The sequence below is a fragment of the Vanessa atalanta genome, chromosome 8 (assembly GCF_905147765.1).
Source record: "Vanessa atalanta chromosome 8, ilVanAtal1.2, whole genome shotgun sequence".
Taxonomy (NCBI): Eukaryota; Metazoa; Arthropoda; class Insecta; order Lepidoptera; family Nymphalidae; genus Vanessa; species Vanessa atalanta.
Window position 1 is genome coordinate 11,562,708 of NC_061878.1, and position 22,356 is coordinate 11,585,063.

At 33.0% G+C, this 22,356-nt stretch overlaps 3 protein-coding genes across 6 annotated transcripts; 2 read left to right on the forward strand and 1 right to left on the reverse strand.

Annotated features, from left to right (window-relative positions):
• Positions 1-127: 127 nt before the first annotated feature.
• LOC125065877 (diphthine methyltransferase) lies at positions 128-6,454 on the forward strand. 2 transcript variants are annotated; one of them, XM_047673732.1, is made up of 5 exons: positions 128-311; positions 4,633-4,770; positions 4,835-5,314; positions 5,392-5,524; positions 5,594-6,454. In XM_047673732.1, the coding sequence occupies exons 2-5, from the start codon at positions 4,638-4,640 to the stop codon at positions 5,916-5,918; spliced, it is 1,071 nt and encodes a 356-aa protein (XP_047529688.1). In that variant the 5' UTR covers positions 128-311; positions 4,633-4,637; the 3' UTR covers positions 5,919-6,454. The 2 variants fall into 2 exon arrangements, with proteins under 2 accessions (XP_047529688.1, XP_047529689.1); XM_047673733.1 differs by having other exon boundaries at positions 4,847-5,314.
• LOC125065940 (cyclin-dependent kinase 2-associated protein 1-like) lies at positions 511-861 on the forward strand. Its single transcript, XM_047673800.1, has one exon. It carries the CDS (start codon positions 511-513, stop codon positions 859-861), a length of 351 nt encoding a protein of 116 aa, XP_047529756.1.
• Positions 6,455-8,557: 2,103 nt separating the features above from the next.
• LOC125065679 (proteoglycan 4-like) lies at positions 8,558-22,026 on the reverse strand. Of its 3 annotated transcripts, none has more exons than XM_047673444.1 (8): positions 21,444-22,026; positions 19,304-19,432; positions 16,113-16,225; positions 11,032-11,114; positions 10,555-10,868; positions 9,456-10,445; positions 9,109-9,377; positions 8,558-8,993 (listed from the first exon to the last, which is right to left on the reverse strand). In XM_047673444.1, exons 1-8 carry the CDS (start codon positions 21,513-21,515, stop codon positions 8,699-8,701), a joined length of 2,265 nt encoding a protein of 754 aa, XP_047529400.1. In that variant the 5' UTR covers positions 21,516-22,026; the 3' UTR covers positions 8,558-8,698. The 3 variants fall into 3 exon arrangements, with proteins under 3 accessions (XP_047529400.1, XP_047529401.1, XP_047529399.1); XM_047673445.1 differs by having other exon boundaries at positions 16,113-16,210; positions 19,304-19,438; XM_047673443.1 differs by having other exon boundaries at positions 19,304-19,438.
• Between the last annotated feature and the right edge of the window lie 330 nt (positions 22,027-22,356).

Sequence of the window (22,356 nt, forward strand, 5' to 3'; positions counted from 1 at the left end):
ACTTCTTCGAACAGTTTTGTTATAATTTATTTTTAAGTAGTGTTTTAAATAAATTGGTTTATTTGAATACATATACGCTTAGATGGGATTATACATCTTTTAATTTTCTTTCTCTATGGTAATGTTTCTTGTCAATGTGGTAATTTCGATCTTGTTTGGAAAATACGGGTTTTATTTATGAAATTTGTTTGCATTTACGATAAAATTAATACATTCCAACACTTTATAAGTAAATTCGTTTTGTGAGTTGTGTATTGGAGGCTGTCGTAGTCAAGTTGTACTTTTGGAACAGGCTCAAGACGTTGTAGTGGGTATGTCCTAAATTGACTATTATCTACTTTTAAACGTTTTATTGTCATATTACCTTTCTTTACGCGTGCGGATCGTTTAATATTATTTGTGTGAACTTTGTTTTAAAGTTGTAATTTTTGTTCGTTTAGGTAAGTTTAACTTTCTTTGATAGATAGTAAAAGTTACGTCTGTTATGCTTATATTTTTCATTTTAGTGATATGGAGGCGATGGATATTCAAGCTGTAGAATCTAAATTGAGTGATGTGACAGTAACAGCGATACCCATGAGCGGCAAAAACAGTCACAAGGATATTACATTAGGTGGTAACAGTCATGCAACAATATCAACAGTCCCTGCTTCATCACCTTCGTCAGTGGGAAAAGATAAGGATAACGGTATGTCTAAATATGCTCAACTTTTAGCTGTCATTGAAGAGATGGGTAAAGAAGTCAGACCTAGCTACTCAGGAAGCCGTAGCTCAGCTGAACGACTGAAACGTGGTATTGTTCACGCTCGCATACTTGTCAGAGAATGCCTCATAGAAACCGAAAGGTCTGCGCGACAGTAAATATAAACAATTAATAATCTCAGTCAATTTAAGATACCTCATATACTACAATGCTGGAGTTAAATGAGGTAGAGAAATTTAAAATTTTTACATGTTCACATAGATATTAACAAAATACACAAAACTGGAGCTGTTTTTGTCTAAAATAATGTTGTTTTCCGATGGTTCTGTGTCTATACATATTGTTTCTGAAACATTTTAATGATATCTTTAACTTTGTATACCACATAAGAAAATATTAGAATAAAATCAAATTATAATTCAGGGTACTTAGACATTAAATTTATAAAAAAATTTGTGTGACAAACTTTCAGTTTTATATTGAAATTGATAAAAACTATTTTTGGTCATTCTTTGTTTTAGATCAAAGTTTTAAACAGGTCCCCAAAGAGACAACTATCCGCTTTATAAAGTATACTTAAATTGGTAAAATCTTGCATATTTTTATTAATGTTAAGGATATAAAGATTTATTATAAGTAAATTGGCAGTTGTGAATGTTAAATTTGTCAAAAAACATACAAAAAACGAAATCCCAAAGGTTTGATATGGTGGCATTAAAATAAAAGTCAAAGATGTAAATTTAATAGTCATATTTTATACTACTATATTAATGAATAACTTTGTGTTGTTTTAATATTTATCAATGATTGTTATGTGAAGTATTGAAAGTCTGGGCAACTTATAAAATAAATTTTAATTAAACACATTTTTTTTTCCTAACTGTGCCAAGGAATAACAATGAAAATGGATGTGCTAGTTATTATAAACACATTCGTTTTTCTGAGGAAAGGATCATGTTAATTTCTTTATGGTCTGCATTTACTTATTATATAACAAGGATAATTATTATAATTTATAAGTTGTGTGACTGTTCTGATCAAACACAGGCTGTGATCGCAACATTTATTGTGAACATCTACCTCAAATGCTAAAAAAGGAAATAAATATTTTTAATGTGTAACATAGACAGTTGTATTTTTAAGAGTGTCAACTACACTAGACTTAGCCTTTATAATCTGTGCACAATTTAATCAATGATAAATCCTGTATTCTTATTTTTTTGCACTTATCTCAGGGTTCAATATTGTATATTTAATTTTAATGAGATATTAATTTGATATTTAAATTAATTTAATTAAAATAGGAATATATTTTTTTATTATTATTATTATTATTTAAAAATGTGCAATTGGTTTTATTGAATGAAAAGCTAATAGTCTGGAATACTTCTAACCAAATAAGCTATTCAAGTTTTTTAAAAATATAATATCATTCTTAAAGTATAAATTAATGAACCCTGTTATTTAAATATCAGACAATCATGTCTTAAAGCCTTGTGCGTGACCTCAATTTAGGATATTATAGTTTTAAGGGAAAATGTGCTCATTCATTTTTGGTAAATATTATGTTATAGTTTTTAGGTTGTATATAATTTAGTCTTAAAACCACTAATCCACCTTACTCAAGTCAATGTTCCGTGTAATAAAATAAATGAAATATGAAGAGGTTATTGTTAAATGGTAACATTGCTAGGATTCATGATTTTTTTTTACATGCAAATTCACAATTAAAAATTTTATTTTGCTACAGCTAATTAGTATTTTAAAATTAAAAATGTAAAAACTCTGCTTTATTTTTCATATGTAAACATTTATAACAAAATCTAGTTCAACAGGAGAAGTAGTACTGTATTAGTGGTTTGATAATTCAGTCCTGGGCTGATAAATTGAATGCTTAAGATAATCTTCTTTGTTGTAATTTTTCACAAATTATTTTTTTGGGTATTGTATTTTGTATTAAGTAGCATAATATATTTGTATTAGCATATATTTTTACACTGCTCTTAAGTATAAGACAAATTTAATGCTAGAAGCAACAACATATATTCTATTAACAGTAATCACCAATTTAGTATTAGTATTTACCATACAAGATTTGACATGCTGAAATATCTATTGTTATCTCTTTTTAGAAGCTTACTACATAATATATTTGGACGCAAACAAGTATTTTATCACAAAATTTTACCAAATAATTGTAATTAAAAAAGATCGTAGCAGTGTTACCATATTATAAAATCTCTTGTTAAAAAGTTTGGTCCAACTGCCGTTGAAGTATACTTGATAGCGAGTAGTTAGATTTAAGAAGAAATTACGAAATAGTTTTTAATATAAAAGTAAGTTACCATTAACTGTTAGTGTACTTACATAATGTTATACTTAAAAGTCCATTTCAACTGATATTTTTTATATTGAATTTTCCTCTACACAAAATATTATTTTATATGACAATTACTCATGAAGTATGTCTAGTGTCTGTTTTCGCTTTATTTTGCGAATGTGACATAAAATACTATAGGAAATAGTCTCAAACTGTTATAACAAATATTCCCTCTTAGTGATCAATGTAATTTGTAAGTGATGAACCATAAAACAGTACAAATTTTTAGTAATTTAGTATCGTGTTAAAAATGTGAAACGAAATATATATGTTGAATTAATCGCTAGTACGCGATTGTATACCGTATTTATTCCCATATGGACAATTTTATTATTAATAAATGGATTTAAAGTATTAGTGCGTTTTTATTTACATAGACCCCTAATTCACCATATAAGCTGTTTACTTTTTTGATCCATTTATATTTTGCTATACCTTTAGTAAGCATATCGCATTGAAACAGCAGGGCGTAGAGGAGGTCGGTTATAACTGATGAGTTTGTATTGATTTAGCGATGCATTGCCGACGGTTTCCCTAGCCCGACGATCCATTGACTCCAGTACTTACACATGTTTGTCGAGTGTTGTGAGTCGAGTTAGCAGTAAAGTGTATTTAGTACAGTTACACAGACTTTAGTTTAAGGCTATATACCTTTTTCGTGGATGTAGGTAGATGAAATATTGATATCATAAAAATAAATATTATTGTGCAAAGATATATTTATCTCAGAGAGTAGGTATTAATATGAAAAGACTACCTACGCTTTGCGTCGTCGCAGGTTTGATCCTGACCCTTTGGATTATTATGGTCCCCATTTCTAGTACAAGGTTTAAGCTTAATTGGAGGGGTATATAGGAATATTAGTAATTCCGTAAAAAAGGTATACCTACTTTTCTTTAAAAAAAAAACAAGTTGTAGTGACTTCATGCGATTTTCTTGTACGTTTTTTCCGTAAGGAGAGAAAGTGTAACTTTCCTTTACGTTGAGCTCTAGTGATTAGTTTTTTCTGTCATATAAACATATATATTTTTAAAGATTATTTCATAATTCTATTTTCATGAATCGAATATGCTAATGAATAAGTTGTTTAAATTATTAATATTAACGATAATTCCATCAGTACGATCTTACCCCATTGCCGGTCGTTGTCCAACGCTAATTTGTTGTGTATGCTTACCTATACTTCAGTATGTTTTGGTTTTCCTTATCGAATATTCACATACCTACCTTTTACGAAATCCGTAAAAGGTAGGCATTTGAACACGGTATATTTTTATAATTATTTTGACCTGCATTTAAAAATTCAAGTCTTTTTTCGACACCTTGTGTATTCCAATCGTAAGCCACTATTTGTTCGATTACTATTCCAACGTCTGAAGAAAATTAACTTTTTTTTCATCATCATGATTTTTGAAGTTTCGTATTCTCCGACTGGAATTCCTGATTCCTTACTTTTTGGTTAGGGTTACATATTCAGTTTCATAAGTAATCTATTTTTTTAATGTAATAACCGTTAACATATAACAGATAAGATAATTTTACTTTTTAGATACAATGGCGGTTACATGGAATACTAAGTGGAAGTGGATTACGGGGTACAGCGCCGACTCGGTTGAATGGTGCCCTGTGGAACGCTTCAAACATGTGCTGGTATGCGGAACTTATCAATTGGAGAAGAAAGATGAAGGTGATTAGATTGATATTCAAATTAAATTAGAGTAGGTAATATCGATGCTATTTCAGTAGAGAAGATGCTATTTCAGGTGCAGGTTCTGCTAATCAGCCTAAGCAGAAGCGACTGGGACGAATATATCTATTCTCTATTAATGATGAGACAACTCATTTAACTCCCATACAAGAAGTAGATACAGCTGGTATTCTTGATCAGAAATGGTGCTATCATACGATAAAAGACTATCCGGTTCTAGCAGTTGTGACATCAGAAGGGGTAACTCAACTTTACCGATTGGTAGAAGAAAACGGTACACTAAACTTGCGCTTGTGGATAGAAAACATAGTCGGTGGAGAGGCGTTGGCGCTGTCTGTTGATTGGTCGTCAAATAAATCCTTTATGCAGGAACCTAATCTGGTTATTAGTGACTCGTCGGGTACCATTACGGTTTTGCAGATAGTGGGTGATTGTTTACAGAAGATCGGACAATGGAAATCACATTCATTTGAAGCCTGGATAGCAGCATACAACTATTGGAATACAGATCTGTTTTATTCAGGTACATTTTTTGCAGAATTGGAAATGATAGAGCATTTAAGATTTAATTTTAATATGTTGTTCAATAAAACATTTCAGGTGGTGACGATTGTTTGCTAAAAAGCTATGATATAAGAATACCAGAAGCAGTCGTAATTAACCGCAGCCATGAGGCAGGAGTTACTAGTATTAGAAATAATGTAGAAGTAGAACATCAACTTATAACTGGAAGGTTAGTATTATTTTTCTTAGTCCAAAAATAGATTTAAAATTGTATTACCGTTTTTTTTTTAATTTTTAGTTACGATGAAAAGGTTCGCCTCTGGGATCTTAGACAACTAAAACGCTGCATCAGCGAAACGGATGTGAATGGTGGTGTTTGGCGTTTAAAGTGGCATCCATTCGACAAAAGTATAATTTTAGCGGCTTGCATGTACGGAGGTTTTCGCATTCTTCAAGTTGAGGAAAATGTTAGCGTGATGGCCGATTATTTGGAACACGAGAGCATCTCGTATGGAGCTGACTGGAAATTTGATAATAGCGTGTCTTTAATCGCAACATGCTCTTTTTATGATTGCAATTTACATATAAGTGAATTAAAGGTAAAAAATCATCCTTTAGTATAAATATTTAGTTGTCTAAATTCTAAAACATTGAAAATGTTTTTTATTTAATCAAGAATAAAAATACTGTAGGATGCAAAAGCAAAATTTTATTGAAATGAAAGTTATTATCTTCATTTTAAACATGTTGTATTTCAATTTGCTTATAATGTCATGATAAATATATTTTATAACAATTACATACTTAATAAAGTCATTATTTATCTGCCATATGTGATAGTCTTACACAATTTACAATATGAAGGCTTTGGGATGTTATCTGTTACGCTTTATTAAATGTCAGAATATTTTTTTTAAAAACTCTAAACTGGCCTGTTTCTTCTACTATAAATTTGTACCTTAATATTATCTAAATACAGTCTATTTTCTATTCATTGGAATTAAATTTAATAATTTTATGCTTTTGTCATGCTTTTATTTTACATTTCTTTAAATATAGAATTAAGAGAAATGGTGGTGTTTTACTGACTGATATTATTGAAATAGTTAATTTAAAATCAAGGTGGTCAGATAAATTTTACAAATAATTAATTGGTATGAATGCTATAATTAAATTAGTATAGATAAAATAGAGCTTGAATAGAAAATAGAGGGGAAAAAGGCATTTTACATTTTTGAATAACAATGTTTAGGCTACTCGACATAACAAGACATTCTACAAGGGCATTTATATTTTTAAAACCAAAGACAATTTTTTTCTTTAATCACGACATAAGACTAGTTGAATTTAAAATGGCAACTAAACAGTTGAAGATACATAAAGTATACTCAATGCATTGAAATAATTTTTTATTCTTAATATCACTGTACTCATACATATAAAACAAATGGAAGTTTACATCAAATGTATTAAAAAATTTAAAAAAAATTGTTTCTAATTTTATTTTGATTTACTTAAAATATTATTAATGTTGTTCAAAAGAGCATTTATATAATCCGTTTAATTTCCACTATCATTTTAGTTATATTCAAAACAATTTTTTTTGCTTTTTTGATTGTCATTAACCAAGTGTAAAATATTTAAAAAATTGCCATCATGTTCATTAGATTTTTCAATAAATATCTAATAAACAATTAAACATACATTATTTAGACTTACTGAATTTTATAATATTCTAAAGAACACAATGCAAATATGAATTTTATTATGGAATCTTCTTTATAACAAATGCTAGACATCAAATTTCAGCATTTAAATATAGGTAATTTCTATCATGCCTTAAAAACAAAACAAAATATACTTTATAATACATTTATTGTAGACTTAAATGTCATACTTAATAACTGTTTACAGATTACCAAAAATTAAATTGTTCAGCATTTTTGCGCGAGTTATATTATTATTATTGGGTAAAACTAACAATACTAAGAAAACATTGCCCAATTATTATTTATCGCCCGCGACATTTGGTTTAATTGCATGATCATGATGCAGACACCCATGCATTTATTTTGGAAAATATAATATGTCTGTACTGTATGAAATACTGTTTTTCTATTGATTATATCGCCTTAAGTTTAATTTACAATTAAACAAATGGTGTTCTGATGCAATAAAATGGATTTATATTTTACATCTATATTTACATGATAGCAAATCCAGTTAAGATAATGTGTACAACTATTTATCATAATTACGATATATGTAAAATATTCTGTACATATATGTTGTTAAGATTCATTTATATCAAATGTTGGTATTAATAAATTAGTTCTAAAATGTTAACAAGAATTTATCTACATTTTCTCTATATTACATCTAATAAGACATCTAGTACAGGCAAAATATTTATTGGAGATTAACAGAGCTTGGAAGATTTGTTCTTTAATTTTTTTTTGTAAGCCATTATACCCCATGTAATAGAAAATTTAAAATCATTGTTACAAACATTAAAAATATTTTATTAAATAAAAAATTAAATTACCGAACAAGTTATTGCATACAGTTGCCTCTAAACTTTTTTAATATGACTTAATATTATAATTGTAAAAAAACTTACATGTTTTAAAATCTAACAAATAAACAGTTCCTTCGATCAGTTTCGATTTATAGAATATGAATGGGGTATACTACCATTTGAGTATGGCGTTTTGGCATCAGAACACCTTAAAAGCGTGACATCGTTAAACCGACATCACACTACATAATAACATTGTTTTAAGGTATAAATTATTGTAAATACATTAAATCTTACTCTCATGGTCAATTTCATAATAATTGCAGTGTTTGCAAGAAATACAACTTTTATGGTACCAATAAGTTTTAACAATGCTTGTGATTCTTGTGGGCATCAAGAGATTCCGTCATCAGATACATAATGAGTATATTTAGATAGAGTTCTCTGGCAAGTAACCACAACATAAGTACACTGATTTGAATGTAATTCATAGCTGTGCTTGAATTTACGCGAGAATGAGTATTTTTCGCGCTTACAATGTAATTTAGTCAACCGATTGTGTTTTAAAAAAGATTAGCAACAAATTAAATACCCACAACACAATTTAATAAGGAAGTCATCTAGGAAAACTTCATAATTTTTTATTTATTAAGTCAACTTAATGCATTACAACCACTTAAACATGATCAGGTAACAATATTCTTCCACTCACCACTCGCGAAGCGGAAAATCACAAACGTCACAGGTCACCTTCACTAAACACAATCAGGTAACAAAATTTCATCTGTCTGTCTGCCTCGTTGGTCCAAGCGTCGTTTCGTTCACAGATCACTAGGGTAACACTTTCACTGGCTGCGTGACATTCGACGCGGACGTATGTAGTCGCTAGGCATGTCTTGGGCAATGCGCGCGGAAGTCATCGTGCAGGGTCCAGGCGGTGGCACAGGGCACATGTGTGGTGGCTCGGCACGCGCGGGTGGCGCACGACAAGGCCGCGCCGGCTCGGCCGCAGCTCCCGCAGCGGGCGGACCGCGCCCCGCACACCGCCGCGGCCAGGCCCCACAGGCGAGACCCCGCAGCTAAGAGCCCTGGTGCCCATACACCACACGATTCATGGAACCAAACTTCTGCGCCACCTGATGATGACGCGAACCGTCGTTTTGATGCCTCGTCCAACGATCTGATAATAATTATTACGACATTATTAATATTGCTAAAGTATTAATTAAAACAATAAATAAATATAATAAAATTATTTTTAATATAAGTATTAAGTATATATACATATTTATTACCTAAATTCTTCACAATTAATATCAATAGCGTAGGGTCCGAATAGATCTCCCAGGCCAGACGAATGCGGGCCTCTTTCACAAAAGGCGCATAACCACGACGCGTCAGGAGTTGAAGCGTCATACCGCAGGCCTAGCGTGCTAGCGTGTAAGCCTCTCGCACGAAGTCCATTGCGCCACTCGTCGCCGGCGGTCCGTCGCTCCTCTTCCGTTGCACTGGCAGATGCGTTGACCACTGAGACTGATACTGGAGAATCTCGAGGTCCGACAATCTGTAAATATTTTTTTTTAATAATGCAAATTCGAAAGCTAACATTTTTCTTCATTATATGTATGTGGTAGAGAATTACCTGTATGTATGGTCCTCTCGACCGACTGGAGCTCGCATTACTTCCCGAATCATATGCATCTTTGACAGGGGCTTCTTTCTTTTTCTTCTCAACGCCTTTTTTCCTAGCTGTCTTTCGTCTTGGAGCCTCATCACCTGTTGACGCGCGACTCGCTCGCTTCGACGCCTTTCTCTCTCCTTTTGTCGGAGCCGATTTTCTCCTCTTTCGGGCTTTGGCCGTTTGTTTCTTCTCATTCAAGCCTTTCTCTGCCGGTTCCGTTCCTGTAGGTGCTTCCTCTTCTAATCCAGCAAACATTTTTTCTAGTTGATTTTCGACTTCGACGAAGCTTGCTGCGGTTGGTTCGGCACTTCCCGCTTCGCTAGCCTCCGGCTCGGCGGGCTTCGCTTCAGACGGCGATCCCACAGGTACATTAGTTAATTCCGAGTTCGAAGTTCTTGCACTTCGCCGCCTGGGCGCTGCAGCCGTCGCTGGAGGTGGTTCTGGTTCGTCTTTTTTAGGGAGAGGTGATTTTTGAGGTGGAGGCTTTATTTCAGGTTCTGGTGACTTCGGGGTTGGAGGTTTTTCGGGTATAGGTGACTTTGCTTCGGGTTCAGGACTAGCTAAGACGCTCTTTAATTTGTCTACTGTAACTGGCACATCCGTTTCTGGTGGTGGGGTCGGTTCTATAGCTGTGTCTCTACGTTCTGCGTCTGTACTGGCGATCATCGCAGCGATGTCATCTATAGTTTCAGCTGAACCGGAGCGGGTTTTTCTTCTCGCATGAGGTTCGGGTGGTTGTGGTGTAGGTGGTTTTTCTGGTCCGTTTTGAGTTGAATGTACTATGTCGCCATTTTCAAGAGGTGGTTGTGTAGTTAAAGGTGAAACTCGAGGCGGAGATGAGTGTCTGGGTATATCAAGAGGCGGGGGCGGCGGGACGGGCACACGTAACGTGCGCTCAGGTTTCCTTTTTCGTTTCGATCCCGGTGGTGCTCCACAAGAGTCTGCCGAGTCCTAAAAATATATACATATTTGATATAACCTATATGCATTTTGTCAATAAGTAGATAAGAACGGAGGGAGTTTGATCAATTATGACATATTATTTCGTTATAAGCCCTACCTCATTGGAGGAAGGCGGCGACGGCGTGGGTGCGGCACGAGAGTGCACAATGACCGAGTGGGGAGACGCGGGTGCAGGCGCTGCAGACAGTCTCTCCAGCAACGCATCCACCCTCGCGTGCGCGGGGCGCGCATGCGGCGCCGCACGAGCGATGAGACTGTTGATCGTGGGTGCATCCCGCACTGACAGGGCAGGAGCTCCCGTGGAGGGGTGAATGGGCGCGGGGGAACCATTGGCACCACGAGGTCCACCCACAGTGAGATCCACGCCACCACGCGCGTATGCTAAGAGTTCGTCTGCTCGCATTAGTTTATCTGAAATAATTATTACAGTTTCTTAACATTAACACACTATATCATGAGAATATATATAATATATGTATTATAAACGCTATCACCTGGATAGTTCTTTACTTGATATGATTCCTGAGTGACACTTCGAGAATAACTTGATAAAACAATACTTTTATAAACTTACCTCTTCCTGGCGCCAAATGAGGATAAAGATCGTTCGGAGGTAAAGCTGCCCCTGCTTTAACATCGCCTGGTGAAGGAGTATGCCTAAAAAAAAACGACGGATTTGAACATAAATAAATACGTTTCGAATTTAACTATAAACAACGATTTGCTGACGAAAGTTGTAAAGGTAGGTTCAATTTGTCTCTTTCTAGACGCGCAAAAGAAGACAAACCATTTTGTAAATATTTATTAGTACGGGAGAAAGTTTTTATACATAAGCAGCCCGTAAATGTCCCACTGCTGGGATAAAGGCCTCCTCTCCCTTTGAGGAGAAGGTTTGGAGCATATTCCACCACGCTGCTCCAATGCGGGTTGGCGGAATACACATGTGGCTGAATTTCGTTGAAATTAGACACATGCAGGTTTCCTCACGATGTTTTCCTTCACCGCCGAGCACGAGATGAATTATAAACACAAATTAAGCACTTGAAATTTCAGTGGTGCCTGCCTGGGTTTGAACCCGAAATCATCGGTTAAGATGCACGCGTTCTAACCACTGGGCCATCTCGGCTCTCCAAGTTTTTATACACGAAGAGATAATCTTCGATAGTGATACATATTACTTCTTTAAATACCTTGATATTATCTACAGGTTAAATATTGGATATTACATTAGATTGGATTGGATAGATACATTAGATTAGTAGTAAAAGTTTCACTGCAACCTACAATCTGACGGAAGACTATCTTAATAAAAAAAAAATGCAAGAACTTAATTGTCATTAATTACCAATCTACCGCCTCTTCGCACGGCTGCTATTTTAAGTATGTGTTATAAAAAATGTACAAGTATAGGCATATATGAGCATTTTGGAGTAGGTCGTTATTTTGATGTAAAATTGGCACACGACTTAGAGATCTCATTGTTAGATTAATTTACGAGACCGCATACGTGTCTTTAATGTTATTTCCATTCATGAGGACACAGACACGAAAAAGATTACAGTTTGAATATCTTATATAAAAAAGTCATTGATGTGTGACCGAGTGAGACCTCAGTATAATGTTCGCGAGTAATGTTGTCGAGATAGATAGAAACAACATGTCAATGAAACTCCTCAGCGAAACTTTTACGAAACTAAAACTTTAACATCAGTCATTGCTTTGATAGTCAAGGTTAGACCTAATAACAGATCTTGAACGTTTATGAACAAAAATATGCAGCAAAATATGACGGTTTTGAGAGTAACCCGATGATTTTTGTTTAGTTCAAGGTGTCCCGCCGACTTTGATTTACGTTACTCGAAGAAGCAAACTCTATATTTCATTCAAATTAGTACTATTATTGTGCTTCAAAATAATACAATAATGACTGTCGTTTTTCCACGCTAACATTTTGTCACCGTCAAAATTCGAGCGTACTGGGCCTTTGTCTAAACTCATATCGGCTGGCTTACGATTGCTATCATATATAGCTTGGTGTAAGAGTTTTACAAGATATTAACTATCAGGATATAAAAAATTTTTGGTTAGATAAGTTCACAATTAAGATCACACTTTTTTTTGTTCGACATATTTGAATCGGAAATTATTAATCGTGGATGTTTGTCCTTTGCAAAATAGTAACGAGAGTGATTGTAGTGAGTCGAAGATCAAATTTTGAAACGCACGTTATTTTTGAATTTTTAATGAGAAATAGTATGTTAGGGTCGAATTTGTCCATTTTACAAAAAATTGACAATATTCAGTTTACATCCGTGGCATTATTTAACTGATTTTAAATAAACCAAGATAACTATTGAAAACTTAATGATTCAGCGCCTCGATAGTCATTTTCATACGTATAACATGAAAGTAATTTATTATTATTTTTACACCAGTTCATTAAACTTTCAAATGTTAACTTAGAAGAACAACAGGTACAACAACAAGATCGGTTAAGATTCATACGTTTAAGCACTGAATCATCTTGGAGCGTCGTCTGATTGTATGTATGTATATAGACGATCCAGTTATTAGTTGATTCTACGTAACATGTCTAAATTAATTGCAAATAGTTAATGTAAGTGTTGTTTTGTAGTGTAACTACTGATTTTATTGTCTTTACTATTTTTTAGAATCAATGGCTCCAAAAGGTTCGAGAGTCTTATTTAACCCAAGCTCAAACTCCAAGCGAGAGAGATAATGTGAATTTATTGAAAATATTCGTTAGATTGCTTATAAAATTTCTATGCATGTAGATTTTTAGTAGGGAAGGCGTGTCGTGTTTGTTAAAAAGTTATTGGATTTATGTGCTCAGGTTTAGAAATTGTCAGTGTTTACACTCAAGTACTTCGGAAAGCTGATTCTGTTTTTCAGATTCTGAACCAGAACTGCTTTCGATCGTTTCACTAGCAGAGCACTAGTGGTCGCACATACACTTGTGCACAATAATATGTACAAAGCATAGAATGGTTATGAAAATACTTTTTCGCCATTCCATAGCCGTTTCTTGGCTGAATTATTTTATACGCTACTTGATCAGATTTTAATAACTATTTTATTATAACTAGCCAAATATTCAATTACATTTTAACTAAGTCTATGGTTAAAGCATGTATGGTTCTGATTAAGAACAGTAATTGTGGACACCTTATTGAAAGTCTGGTGTGTTTTAACAGAACAAGTTTGTTTAAAATAATTGAAATATTGACAGCATTCGATACATTGGATTTGGAACAAGTGAGGACGTCGTGTCTTATCCAATCGATAAACATAGATTTGGAACAGGTTTTAATCAAAATTTACTGATATAACGTCTATAACTAATTATTTAATTAACTAAAGTTCTTGCAACTCTCTATTATGACCCGAGTAAAACCTTATTGCATCGAAGACGTTCGACATTAAAAATTTTATGCTCATCGTGCTCAAATAAGTATCATGTATATTTTGATGTAAAATTATTTATTTAAAACTACTTTTCTCGTACGACATCGCCTGCGTTTGAGTACCTGACACGATTACGTTTTCGTGTAAAGTAAGAGGGAACACAAATTGTACCTGTATTTGCGCATCCTATTGTTCTAAAATATATCCTGCACGGGTGGCTATATGCGAAAATTCTATAGAATAAATATACCGCTAAAAAATCTCAAAATAATTTAGAAAGCAAACTTATAATATTCAAAACCGTTAGGTATAAACTCGTTGTCTTGAGTAGACATCGATAATCAACCAGTGACAAGAATTCAATAAATAATTTATCATTTCTATAATTCGTTTGCCAAAGAAATATATACTCATAGATTAAAAAAAATAATAATAAACATAATTTATAAAAAAAAAATCTTTGATTTAAACTGATTTATTCTGTTTTAATAATAACAGTAAACTATCTATTACTAGATGAAAAACCTCGGCTTCGCTCGGGTAAAATAAATAAAACTAAACAAATACGGTATATCATTTACTAATAATTAATTGTGGATAAGTTTTAATCGAGTTTACCGCACGCCTGCACGAAATTATTATTTTGAAAACACTTACTAAACGCACGCGTAAATGTCAAATATGGCCGCCCGTTGAACTTCATGTCATTGAATTTTATGGTTTTTGCGTATAATATAATTTGCCTTGTCGACTAAAAATCACTATCTTTTAACGATCTATAATCGTGGATAGGTTTCGATCGAGTCTATCGTAGACGTGCACGAAATTATTAATACCGATAACAATTCTTCAAAGCAGTACACAACATAACATTGTATTTTAGACGTAAATTACTCAATCATTAAGAAATACATTCTCGTGTAACATAAGGGTATTTGAACCGCCCCGTTGGTTTGCAGTAAACACATATTTTACAAAACTTCCGGAGCTCCATGTACGACGGATAATCGATAAAGTACGAAAAAAATGTATCGTATATGAATTTATTTAATATTATTAACATATTTTAATGTAAAACATCGTTTTAAGTCTTAATCGTTTAAGTAGTATTAGTACTTAGTATAGGTGTGTTTTGTTTCCACGCTGTTTGTAAAATGGCCGCAGTTAGGTACCCAGACAGTCAGTGCTTAGAACATATGAATCTTAACCGATCATCGGTTTCATACGGGTTCAGAGCAGGCAAGCGCAATGTTACGTTGGATCAATTATTTCTCGCACTGACTAGCAGACAATACAACATAAGGATATTGGAACATGGTGTAAAATAAACACCGGTACATATACTTTAATAAGTATTGTGAAGAATGATATCCCAATAACCCACTAAGAATACTAACATAATCCATACATATATAACCCGCACAATCTTAACAAATTATATTTGACCAGCTGAGCCTACGGCTACATCCTATTCTTTAACACCTATTAAACTTCGTAGAACACTAACTTTCATCTCTATTTTACCCCCATACAAAAAAAAATATTGATTCTCCGTATAAACTTCCACCCCTCTTTTCACATCCTTAAGGGAGGGTTTTCCGAAATAAAGACAAACCCGTGAGTCAAACTAAGTAAACCTACGAAATCTAAACTTCATCTAAATCTGTCAAGCCTGAAGAGGTAACAGACAGTTACTTTCACGTTTATAATATTGGTGTAGATATAGTTTTCAAGGTTTTTGAAAGTTGAAACGTCTCTAGTACACTGTCATCTTTATTTCTCTACATAGTATAAAACAAGAGTGGCTTCCTGCTGCCGTAGTCCGCATAGATCTTTTAAACTACGTTTAATTATGCATCGGTTTTCATCAACTAACAGAGGAAGATTTATATGTGTTACACACATATAGTAAAAAAAGATTTTCTTTATGTTTGTTCTTCAATTTAAAAATTGTATATAGACGCTTACTGTACAGTTCGAAGTCGGGTAAATCTTCTGTACGTGTGTATGTAACTGAACTCCCCTTAAACAGTTGTATTGAAACTAAATCGAATTTTATATTAAATTTTATATGTTAAACTAAATAAAATTTTATATGTATATAATATAAATTTGAATGGGTCTTTGGAGATAGGAATCGGTACGTTGAGCTGCAATCGTAAAGTGAATAAATGTATTATTTCGAAAGGGCGAATCGGGAAGGCGGTTAGTGTATGTGTGTACATATACCTGAGCATGTGTTTGTCGGGCGGCGTGGGCGTGTGTCGGTAGAGCTCGGGCGGCGTCGCCGTGTGTCGGAACACCGAGTTCGCGCCGCTCTTCATCGCCTGCAACAAGAGACCCTACCGTAGTCCAATAGACAGTGGCGTTAACTAGTTATTACTTGGGGTATAACTTTCAAATTTACAGTTAAAACACAACAAACGAAAACACGACCACGGAATATATCTAGTTCAAAGATTTACAAAATAATGACAAATGTTCGCCATATGGATATATCGTGTATTTTCACAGTTTGTAATGTGTTAAAGATTATTTATTTTTATCTAATGTATTTACAAAGGCATGCACTACACCATCTGATTGCAAGCAGTAAAACTATAATGTCTATGTCTATAGACATTATAGTTTCAAGAAGCACAAACCATTCCTTGTGAATTCAATGAGATGCCTGAAATAATGCTATATTCTTTGTGATAGTACTTAATATGCCTCTCTTATTCTTCAAATCGAAACGGAATACAAGACCTAGTAGGCTAGGCGTAATAACTTATAGCCTATTCCAACAGGAGTAGAGATAAACAAAACTTAAACAAAATTTAACATCAAATATTCCAAGCGATTTAAGCTCTGCTATATACTGGGTACAATTCATGGTATCAGTTCCTCTGTAATACTTATATCCACTATCATTTGACTTTCAAAGTTCCGATAATGATTTCGCTGACATTCAAAACGCAATCTTTTTACGAATCTATCATTATTATCCTAGAATATTTAAGATTGCGGCAATTCATGTCGTTTAAGGATTAAATTGTTTACATATTTTCATTACTCCTTTTATTGGAATGGGCTGTGTGTAGGGTTATCTTTGCACGTAGCATAATAAAAATGTGAAAAGAACTTTTCCTCATGCGAGGTATTAAAAAGGTAAAAGCACATATTAATGCTGGATTGACCAATAAGCAGTGTAGGCAACTGCCAAGCGGCCCCTCATCGGCTAGGAGCCTCTGGGTAATTAATTTTTGAAATTCACTGTTTATTAAATTATTGATATTGTACATTTCTTCTATTTAAATAAAAAGACTCCGTTATATATTGTAAAACTGTGATGTTATTAATGTCGTAGGAAAATATAAATTTAAGTTAGAAACGTACATTCCCTAGAGGCCCCGATATGATCAATCCAGCTCTGTATATGATAGTTTATATGTATACATTCAGATGGTATCCATGCGATGCACTAAACAAACAGCAAAAGAAGAAAAATAATACATACGAGAAAGAGGGATGCAAATATTGGTACTGGATAGCTGCTTAGAGCAGGTACTTGGAAACAAACTGCTAACTAAATTCTATTGATTTAGGTTACTTCAAAACCGGTGTTTATCAAAATTTCTAAGTTTTAACACATACTACGAGGTTTCATTCAACTCTGCCAGTATACATAAGTAAATCTACATACACGACATTCGTCTAAGGAGCATCTTTGGTAAACCGTTTAGCTTGATACTAAGCAAAATATTAAAAATTGAATCTCACAGATCATTTCTCTCTAGAATATTTTGAGTTCAAACAATAATAATATAAGCCCATTATCATTATTGGCTTAATCCGTGTCTTTAGATAATTCATTTAGTTATGAAATGATCTATCTATTTGAATTCTACCTTGATACATAATTAGTCATGAAAAATTTTGCTGAGTATTTACACCTTTACATATAAATTTAGCTGATAAACTTATCAGCCTATATTATACAATGCTGTATCTTTTCTAGTGAAGAAAGGAGTTAGTAGTAGTTTCAATTAGGTCATACTCCTTTAGAGACAAAAAGTACAAAACATTTGATCCATGTAAATTTCCATGATAATTTTTCAATATACCTCAAACGAAAAATGATTGAGGTATTCACAAATTAAAATTAAAAGAATTACAACGGCAATATGGTTCCACGAAACAATTTAAGAAAAACATGTTAAATATTCATGATGTGTTTACGTCGGTCGGACGTAAAATATAATTACTTTTCGACAGTATCGTGTTCGATAGTTTTGTTTGGCGATATACTTTTTTTTTGGATAGAGCCGAGACTATAATATAACACAGTTGTTCAAATATTATAGTTTTAAATATTTTGACATGAATTTAAAATGAATATTGCGGAATCAACGAAAAACTACACAGTTAATTTTGTTTGCTGGTTTTAAATTTCAATTCGTATTAAGCATCTTGAGGAAGCCTGCATGTCTCAGTAGATTCTATCTAATATGTTATAATGACAGAAAGAGAACAGCATTTTGGAATAGTCTAGAAGATATCTTTGCTCAGCATGTTTGAATATATTTGGGCTAGTACTTTTATGTACTGGAGATGCGAAGTCTTTCATAATGAAATAAATTATTATTTATTTGTTCCGTACTAAGGGGACTAAATTTACTAATAAAATGTAATTTTATCGCAATCGAATCGAAAGGAAATCGTAGCCTTTTAACCGTTTTCCTATTCTAATTATACATTCAGTTGCAGTTCAATCGAATAAGGGCTATAAACTATTAAAATTGGTCCCAAGTAACCAGTCAGTTGAGAATTATTTGTGTAAAGAATATTCGAATTTGGATTCGAATAGAATCGGGAACCTATCAGAATCGTTAAAACGCAGTAGAATTCCCCAGGGTAGCGACTATGTGGGACGCCATATTGCAATGAATATAATTATACACTTGTGTTGTATACATTACCAATAATTAACCACATATTGATTAAAACGAATGTACGTTTAAAATATATTTACATTAGACTTAAAAAAAAAACGATAATGCATTAACAAGTTACCAAAGATCCTTCTATATAAGTTTTTTTTAAATATTAACTACGTCACGATGAAATGATTTTTGCCGGTAATTGGTACATTTAAGTGAAATAGTTTTGAGTTCGATTAAGCATATCATAATGCATTGTACGAAACAATTAATAAAACATGATAAATAAGAAGAGGTCACCTTCCGTTAAGGAAAAAAGATGTTTTCATTTTTGTTTTACGTAATGTTAGAAGGGAAATTCAATAAAACTATCACAGTTCTAGCTTCTAGCGATCACGGTCATCAAAACATGCATTATCGCATCGTATGTCGTTCTAGCTCTGGTCTTGTAACTCCATGCTCTAAGCGAATTCAGTTGTGAATGATGGAGAGTCTCACTTGCAGCGGGTCCGGGGGCGAGGGCGCCGGCACGTGGTAGAGGTGCGGCGGCGGCGTCGGCGTGTGCCACGTCACGCCGCGCTCCGACGCCATGTGGGCTTGCGGCGCGCGCGCAAGGAGGTTCGCCACCTGTAACTAAATTCATCACTTATTAATTACGTCTGAAATCGATTCTGCATCTGGGTTTATGGAGTACTTTTACATGGAACGATTTTTTTACTCGTTTATTTAATTCTGGCTTTGTAATTTTAATGTATGCAGATTGCAGACCAATCTTATATGATTCTATCTTCTCTTAGTATTATCGTGTTCTTGAGTTAAGGTTAGGTAAGCCAGTGTAACTAAAAGCACAAGGGACATCATTTCTAGTGTTGGTTGTGAATTGGCAATGTAAGGAATGCTTAATATTTCTTACAGTGCTAATGTCTGGCTTTGTGATCGCTTACCATGAGGTGGCCAGTCTAATTTGAAAAAAAAAAGAATAACTACATAAACTACCAGTTGTTACGAAAAGTACAACAACCTCTTTGTTTAATTTAATTAGTTCACCAAAAAAAAAACACTTTTTTGGTTTGGTGAACTAATTGTATACTGGCTCATATATCTACTAACTTGCACAGAAGCATGGCACAAGTCCCATAGTATAGTAGCCATTTGCCCAACAATGACCCTTATGACCTTTGCTTAAGTTTTTTGCAAAGTTACTTTACCACTGAGCTTAGAAACTCAACCTGTGCTAATATTTATTTAAACTAAAGCTTAACTTTACAACTAAATAACAAAACTACACATGACATATATATTTAAATAAATCTTGTAAAATAACAATTCTTAGTGTTTACAAGAGCATACTCTAATAAAGTACATTTTGATAAATGTACTTTATTTTACCTTTTTAGAAATATTTATCTAAGTGTTTTATTTATTTGCATTTTCCTCAATGATTTATGATAATATCATAGATATTTAAATAAAATAATTAATTATCTGCATAAATGTAATTCTATATAAGCTATTAAACTTTGACCTTAGACCTTAGTTATTGAAGGAAATTTCTAAACATGTTATAAATCTATAGACTGACAGGCCAAAGAGCAATAACTTTTTACTTTAAAATTATATAATATACATATGTGTATCATAAAATATAATTTGAACATAAAATAAACTTGGCACAGTACAATAATAATTCTACTATTGAAGAATGTGCTAATTTTTATTACCTTTGATGATATGAGGTCATTAAGAAGATATTTCTATAATTTGTAAGTTCAAAGTTTATTTAATTATTGATAACAAAAATGCACATGACAAATGACATAACATTTTAAATAGACCATCTGGCGCATGGAATGATACAATAGTTATTATATATTTCTATATTTATTTAATTTTTGCTTTTGAAAAATATTTAAACTTATATAACTTTGATACTTTTATTTAAACTTTAATCTAACTTTTTAGTATTTTAATTATTATTTTTTTATTAAATAATGCAAAAATATCAAAAACAAGTTTTTTTTTTAAACACAATTGTTTTTACACATATTCATTAGAATGCCACTTTTGGTCTAAAATAAAGAATCCCTAAAATGGGATCCAATTATTATACAAACCTGTAATTATTCAAAAACACTGTATCACTTTAAACAATTATTTAAATCATCATATTAAGTATTTATACTTTGATCTTTGTCAGCTCTATGAAAATTATGTCTTAATAGTATTTTTTTAAATACACAAATGTATTATTTAATTATTTAGTGTATTAATTAGCAAAAAACTTTTGTTTGAATATAAATAATGTGGCAACATTGGCTCAAAGAACTGTGTCAGCCAGTGTTTAACTAAAGAGGTCAAACATGCAAACAGCTGATTCTTGTATTGCAACATACATATTTATATAGGTATTCAATGAATCTTCAGTCAAGTGTACAAAACTTGTTTCGTTATTATTTTTTTCAATAAAAACAATGGGCGCTCTTTTAAGTTCGAGATTAACTTCAAATCGTTAACGTTCACGTTAATATGAAAAATAGCCTTGTTTATTTATGAGCATTAAAATTATAGTCCGATGCGATTCATCACATCACACAAATAATTAATTAAGGAAATTTAAAATAAGAATAATAAGCACCACCTGCAAGGGGCTCCAACCCGATCCGATTTGCGACTGTCTACCATTGGGATTGTGCTGCGACCCGCCAGACATCGTGTGCGGAGTCCTCGCGGCACTGTTTACAAAATGTATTTAATTCCTATTTCGTAACAAACACTCCTTTAGTCCACCATAATGTTGCCGGCAACTTTGAAGCCTTCGCCCGCGTAACTGCGCTCCCTTACGACGTGTACAGAAAGTTCTAAAACGTTTTCATTAGCTTATGTTATAAATTTAAGCATCCATTGCATTTGTTGGACATCGTGAAATAAACACCGCACATATATTCACTTATTGATAGGTTTATTCAAAAGTAAACCACATTTATTTCAAGTACGGTATGGTGTTCACAAATCTGAAGCTCACTTCGCGTGACATTTTGAACGCATTTAAGGTTTGAAAATATGCACTGCACCGATACTTTAAAGTTGAATTAATGTTCTTTGATTGATGAACACTTTAGCCTTTTACGGAATTTTATAAATATCACTGATAGCTGTTAGAATAAAGCAAATTATATCAAACTATGCACAAGGATCACATCCAACAATGGTGGCCGATTGGGATTTTGAAAGCTTGTACAACGCCATCTTGCGAATCAACATAAGAATTATATCCGTCGATAAAGCAGTCAAACGGAAACATGTTTTTTTTTCTTGTCTTTGACTTTGAAAAACCGATAAAGTGTAAATTAATATGTCAATTTAGTTTTTTCTATTTAAAAATTATAATTCTATTTCCTATTATTTAATAAAGAATAATTAGCATAAGAAAAATATTTTATCACATACATTTTAGATTACTATTTTACGGTTATTTAATTAGTTAAATGGCAGCACTCGTTGCTATAGCGACGTTTGTTTGGATTTTGGTAATTGGCCTACGAGTGCTGGAC